Genomic DNA, 7,443 nt, shown 5'->3' on the forward strand with positions numbered 1-7,443 from the left:
CTGAGCCACCGAGGTGCCCCTTTCTGATAAAATAGTCTATTGATAAAAATAAAATTTTTAAAAATCATCACTTAACTATTCCATTAATTATTGAATTGAGCTCTTGCACTGTTAGAGATGAGACACTATTAGATGTAAAAAAAAATTAGAGCGTTATGATCTTAGTTTTCAGTTCCATAGAGTAGATGCCTTTGCCGTTACTCAAATGTGTTTTCCTCATTTCTACTACTTCCCTATGAGAAGCTGTTCAAATAATATCGTTCTCATACTTTAAAATTCACTTACCTCCAAAAAGATACTAATTACCCTGCTTATTTCATACCCTTAAAAATATGAACTGTACTACCAGGAAAGTTAGAAAAATATTTTCAAGCAAAAGCATATTTGCTTCTGGTCCAAAAAAATTCTCATCTGCTTGCCTATGAAACATAATTTGCAATGAGAAATCATTAGTTTACATTTTCGGGGCTGTCATTCAGCCATATGGCCTTTAAATGAATGCATTTCCTGCATATTGGATTGCATTGCATGGACTATCACATGGTATAAAAGAACCATTAAATATTTTCTATGTTCATTCCCAGTGAAGTCCTTGGAAACATTTTATGTAAACACTTGGCAGATATTTTAAAATGTTTCCCTTTACTTAAAAATAACAACAAAAATGTATATAAAATATAATTGTTCATAGTATCAGTTAAAAGTATTTTATTTCTGTATTTGTAACCTGTTACCTTCCAAAATGATTGAATATCAACAGATGCTTAAGTGCATGGGTACTTTTTTTTTTTTCAGTAAAAACATAATAAATATACTGTCTATATTGAATTACTTTATGGTATAAGAAAAAGGCATATAATAAAATGAGAAAAGGGGGAATTATATTCACTACAGTCCACATGAGTAAAGCTAAGGAGAGCGATCTCAGAATGTTGTCTCGAGATCCCTAGCAACCAATGTAAAGGACATTGAATAACCTCATATAATTTGCGAATGGCTTTTTATTCTTCCTTGTTAGGAAATGATGTATGTCTGGAATGGTTTTCCAATCGTGAGCAAGAGAAAAGACCTTTCTGAAAATCTGTTGGTAACTGTTGAAAAGGCCGAGGCTGCTTTACAAAATGAAAGTAAGTATGAAAAGCAAAAGCCTGGAAATATTTTTTTTTCTTTTACCACTTTCCTGTCCTTTCCCTGTGCACATCTGCCCATGTTAATTTGTATGCATCACAGGGACACAGCACTTGGGCTGCAGGGGTCTGGGTGATTGCACTCAGAGGAGGTGAGAAACGACACATGCTGCATCATGGACGAGCCTTGGGGGCATGAGGCTGAGGGGAAATGCCAGTTGCAGAAGACAACATGTATGGTTCCATTTATGTGAAATATGGGGAATAGGCAAATCTATAAGGACAGAAAGTGGACTAGTGGTTGCCTAGGGATAGGAGAACTGGTGTGTGTGTGTGTGTGTGTGTGTGAGAGAGAGAGAAAGAGAGAGAGAGGGAGAGAAGGAGGGCTAAAGCGTATGGCATTTATTTTTGGAGCAATGAAAATGTTCAAAGATCATGGTGTAGGCTGCACAACTCTATAATATACTCAGAACCAGTGAGCTGTGTGCATCAAGTGCACGAACTAGACGGTACGTGAATTATATCTGAGTACTTCCGTACCTGAAAAACACGACTCATCAGCGGAGCTTCAGAGCAGCACAAGGCAAGCACACTTCCGGCTTTAGTTTGTGACTTTCCATGCCTCCTCTTGCTCTGTGATGACTGTTCACGTTTTTGCAGACACGGAAGAGTATTTGTTTTCAAGTCGAAATTTTGTCACAATTTAGTTCTTCTAGTGATTGCTGCTGGTTGAACTGGAGGCCCCTCTCCAGTTTACTGGGAGCTCCATTTTCTGGAAGCAGCTGGCGTAGGAGAGGGGAAATCAGGCCATCTGGGCGTACAGTCCCAGCTTGGCAGCTGCGAGACTGCGAGACACACCTTGTCATTCTGGGCCTCTGGCTTCCTGTAAAGTGGGATGATGATATTCAGAGATACCCAGATGATAGCCAAAGTTTTCCTGCTCTGACAGTGTCTAATTTTCTATCTTAAATAGAGGCTTTATCTTTCCATAGGTGATTCTATTAAAAGACCGTGTTTGTAGTGTTCCTTATGAACCTCCTCATCATTCAGGAATTATCCCAAGATAAGAGTCATCCTTTGGACTGGTCTTTTTTTTTTTTTTTTTAAGTTTATTTACTGATTTCAAGAGAGTGTGAAAGCACAAGTGTGGGAAGGGCAGACAGAGAGAGAGAGAGAGAGAGAGAGAGAAAATCCCAAGCAGACTCTGCACTGTCAGCACCCGGCCTGATAGCAGCTTGGACTCACGAACCGTGAGATCATGACCTGAGCTGATCCACTTAACACACTGAGCCACCCAGGCACCCCTCCTTTGGAGTGTTCTAACCACAGAAGTAAAATGAAAAGTTCCATGGTGATAAGGGCATAGGAATTCAAGAAAAGTCAGAGAACATTATAACAGTTAGCTTATATTGCTTAACTGGAGAAAGATGGGCACTGATGGAGTGGTTGGCCCCACATTCAATATATTCTCCACGTTGGGAATTAAATACTGAACATAGCTCCAGGGGTGAGGACCTCATTTGGATCATTTTTGTATTTGGAGCAACAGAATGAGGGTGAAATGTTAAATGAGATTTTCTTTATAATTATTGTTAAAAAATGAAGCACATGATTATGATTGATAGATCATACTTGATCTATGATTGATAGATGATACGTTTGCTACTATAGCACAATTAATTTAGAATTTTTGTTTGTCCCATCCTAGCCTCAGTTTTATAGTTGTAACTATAGTGTGCCTGGGCTAATCTATTTTTGTAGTTAATATATCATAAACTTTAAAAAATTGAGGTATAATTGGTATGTAACATGGTGTGAGTGTCAGATGTATACCATCATGATTCAATATTTATGGACTCTAATGATCAACACAATAAGCTTAGTTAACATTTATTCTCATACACAGCTACAAAAAGCTTTTTTTTCTTGTGTTGAGAACTTTTAAGATCTACTGTCTTAGCAAATTTCAAATATGCAATACAATATTGTTCACTACAGTCACCATGCCATACATTATATTCCCATGATTTATTTATTTTATAATGGGAAGTTAATACCTTTTGACCCTCTTTACCCATTTGTTCCACCTCCCATGCCCCATCCCTGGCAACCAGCAATTATAAGCTTGTTTTTGTTTTATTTATTAATTTTTTTAAATGTTGAGCTTGAGTAGAGGGAGGGGCAGAAAAAGAGGGAGACACAGAATCTGAAGCAGGCTCCAGGCTCCTAGCTGTCAGCACAGGGCCTGGTGCAGGTCTCAAACTCACGAACCGTAATATCATGACCTGAGCCGAAGTCAGATGATTAGCAGACTGGGCCACCCAGGCAACCCTGTTTATTTGTTTTACATTCCACATATAAGTGAGATGTATGGTATTTGTATTCCTCTGTCTGATGCATATCTCACTATTTAGCATAATGCCCTCAAGATCAATCTATTTTGCTGCAAAATGGCAAGGTTTTGTTTGTTTATTGAGAGAATATTGAGATGAGAGAGAGAAAGCATGTATGCCATAAGTGTGCATGCAACTGAAGGAGGGACAGAAAGAGAGAGGGAATATGAATCCAATCCATGGATATGGAGCCTGACATGGGGCTCAATCTCATGAACTATGAGATCATGACTTGAGCTAAAATCAAGAGTTGGAAGCTTAACCGACTGAGCCATCCTGGTACCCCAAAATTTTATTTTTCATGGTTGAACACTATTCCACTATATGTATCTACAACATTTTCTTTATCCATTCGTCCACTGATGGCTTCTATATCTTGGCTATTGTAATACAGCAATGAACATGAGGGTGCAAATATCTTTTCAAGTTAGTGTTTTCACTTTCTTTGGATAAATACCCAGAAGTGGAATTTCTAGATCATATGGTAGTTCTGTTTTCATCATAGACTTTAAGTTATTGTTAAATGGCTCTTAGAATAATTTCAAAAGCTTCATAGCACTCTATGGAGCTAACTTAGCAAAATTGAATCAACTCTTTTGGTGTTGTTGGGTATTTAGGCTGCTTTTTCCATATTTAAATTAACTCTAGCTTTAGATTGCCATCAATAAGGAGAAGAAATATAAAAGAGTGAAAGCTGAATCAGTGGCCTGATTTGCTAATAAGGTCAAGGTTTCAGGCAGGATAGTCGAAGAAGCCAATAGAATGAAGAGCAGTGATGTTCTGAGGCCACAGACAATACCCCTCCAGTTCCCGCGGATAGCCGTCCTGTGAGTCTAAACTGGTAGTCACAGGGAGACCAGGTAATGGAATAATCGCTTCCACTGCTGAAAACAATCCCATACAAAGGTCACTTGTTGATGGAGGGTGAGTAACGTCACTGTCCCATGTTAGAGGAAGAGTTTTTATAGAAGAACCACGGTTCCCTTTCTCTTCTTTTTCCTCCCCCTACAGAAAAGTTTTAACACAGAAGCCCCTTCCGAGCTGGAGGTTAGGTAGAGTAGCCAAAATACTGAAACATTCTTCATGGACTGATAATTCTTTGTGATTTTTGAGCCTGAAGGAAACAAGTGGATGAAAAGACTCAAGGAACTGGGATCAAAAAGGGAAATTCAAAGTTTTTACTCTTCAACAGAGAACCAAAGGAGCGTATGTATAAGTACAGACGTACAGACTCACAATGTGGGCATTTTAGACTTCTCTGTGTGTTCTAGATGTTCCATCACTAATATATTTTTTACATAGTTTTTATATAGAGAGTTGTATTAAGCTTCTTTTCTATAGTTTTCACAATTACATCTTTTTAATTTTTAATTGTAGAAAAATATATATAACACAAACTTTATACCATGTGACCCTTTAAAAAATTTTTAATGTTTTTATTTATTTTTGAGAGAGAGACAGAGCCTGAGCATGGGAAGGGCAGAGAGAGAGGGAGACACAGAATCCGAAGCAGGCTCCAGGCTCTGAGCTGTGGGCACAGAGCCTGATATAGAGCTTGAACCCATGAATCGCAAGATCATGACTTGAGACAAAGTCAGACATTTAAGCAACGAGGCAGCAAGGCACCTCTCCATGTGACCCATTTTAAACTGTACAGTTTAGTAATGTTTAGTATATACACATAGTTGTACAATCAGCCTCCAGTACCCATTAAAAACAACTCCATTATCCTCTCTCCCGAGCCTTTGGCAACTCCACTTCTACCTTTTGTTATTATGAATTTGACTACTCTAGGTTGCTCATATGAATGGAATTATTTGTCCTTTTGGGACTGGCATATCTCACTTAGCATAATGGCCTCAGGGTATATCCGTGTTGTAGCATGTGTGAGAATTTCCCCCTTTTCAAGACTGCATAATATTCCACTGAATGTATATATCACACTTTGCACATTTAAATTGCTTCCACTTTTTGTCCATTGCATATAATACTTCTATAAACATGGGTATGCAAACATTTTTTGAGATTACTTTCAGTTCTTATAGATACATAACTAGAAGTACAATTGCCAAATCATACAACATTTCTATCTTAAATTTTTTGAGGAATTGCCATATTTATTTCTCTAGTGGCTACACCATTTCATATTCCCTCCAGCAATATGAATGGTTCCAATTATTCTATATCCTCACCAATACTTATAATTTGATGGTTTTTTGGTGGGTTTTTTCTTTTTTGCTAGTAGCCTTCCTAATGAGGTGTGAGATGATCTTTAGTATTTTCAATGTGAAGGAATTTAAAAAGGAAAATTATTTCTTTTTTTATTAAAAAAATTTTTAATGTCTATTTTTGAGAGCAAGAAACAGAATGTGAGTGGGGGAGGGGCAGAGAGGGGTGGAGACACAGAATCCAAAGCAGGCTCCAGGCTCTGAGCTGTCAGCACAGAGCCTGACACAGGGCTTGAACCTAGAGTACTGTGAGATCATGACTTGAGTTGAAGTTGGACGCTTAACCAACTGAGCCACCCAGGTGCCATGAAAAATATTTCATTTTGATTTGAGCTAATGTCAACTTAAGGGAACATCATTTTGAAATTTAGATGTCAACCTAAAGGAATATCGTTTTGAAATTTAGATGAACTGAAACCCTATGAAAGTTCACCTTTAAAAGTGAGATTTCACAAAATGCATCTTTGTAACATCCATTTGGGCTTTTAAACAAATTTTAGTATTCATTTTTGTTCAACTGATTTGTCTACTTTAAATTAACTTGCTCATTTGAACACTTTTAGATTTTCCATGCTAGTTATAGAATTATTTATGATAGACTAAGAAAACATTGTTCCTGCCAGTAGGGGAATTATCTAGGATTAAAGCCCACATATCTATAAACTAAAGGGGAAAATAGGTATGTTTTTAATAAGTACATATGTAAAAACCAGGAGGTGAAGGAAAATCTCTTTTTATTAAATGAAAACATTTGTAGAGTATTCCCCCTCCCACCCCCAGAAAAGTAGACCAGCTTGTTTCTTGTCTTTTCCTACAAATAAAAGGGTTTTGGTTCAGTCAGTGAAGTCTGATACTTGAATGTCTATCCTTTGTGTTGCCACTGGAGCCTGGGGCCTTTGTATAGTAGGAAGTCCTGAGGAACCATTGAGTTTTTCTCCATTTGAGCAGGCCCTTCACCCTCCGCCTCAAACCTTACTTTGTCCCACTACTAGTTGGGGGACAAATTTAAAGGAGTAATATGTGTATCAGACTATGCATGTGCAGTGCAACAGAGGTTTAGAAAACCAGACTGCTCTCTCCACTCCTTACTCTTTTCATGATCCATCGAGATGACAGGCTTACAGATATTTGCTTTGTGCAATTAGATATTTAAACAGGGCTAGCGGCTTGGGCAAACCATGCAGTATTTAATACATAGTAGCAAAATATTTACTATTGAAGCTTGAAAAGATGTGAGTTCTTTGTGTGCAATCTTTCATTTATGCATGTGAGAGGGTTGTCTTTTTTAAATATTTTTACATTGTAGTACTTGTTTTGCTTGTTGGTGGTGTTTGCTTATTTAATACATTCCATCAAGGACAGAAATTACATGCTGTTTTTTTTGTTTTGTTTTTTGTTTTTTTGTTTTATTGTTGTTGTTGTTTTTTTTTCCCCTAGGAAGTGTGTCTTGGGTTTTTCCCTTATTATTTTCTTTACTTTTTTTTTTTTCCCCTCTTCTTTTTTTGGTGGTGGGGGTGGTTATGTTTAAATGAAGTTGCTTTTACAACACCAAATACTTAATCATCCATTTCCTATATAAAAGGTAGCTACTTTTTTGCATGGACCTCAAGTATATTGTAGTATAGAGGTGGAATTTAAGGAAAGGTATTAAGCAGGCTGTGTTTTAGCTTATGAGCAAGTAATAAATTGTATCAT

At 37.3% G+C, this 7,443-nt stretch overlaps 1 protein-coding gene across 4 annotated transcripts in view; it reads left to right on the forward strand.

The window, feature by feature from the left end:
• The window catches only part of TTC39B (tetratricopeptide repeat domain 39B), a 122,256-nt gene that overhangs the window by 104,609 nt on the left and 10,204 nt on the right, over positions 1 to 7,443 (forward strand). For all 4 annotated transcript variants that reach the window (XM_029920121.1, XM_029920120.1, XM_029920123.1 and 1 more), the window contains one exon: positions 1,019 to 1,127. In XM_029920121.1, coding sequence (XP_029775981.1) covers positions 1,019 to 1,127 — 109 coding nt within the window. The remainder of the gene's footprint in view (positions 1 to 1,018; positions 1,128 to 7,443) is intronic.

Source organism: Suricata suricatta, chromosome 13 (genome assembly GCF_006229205.1).
Source record: "Suricata suricatta isolate VVHF042 chromosome 13, meerkat_22Aug2017_6uvM2_HiC, whole genome shotgun sequence".
Lineage (NCBI taxonomy): Eukaryota > Metazoa > Chordata > Mammalia > Carnivora > Herpestidae > Suricata > Suricata suricatta.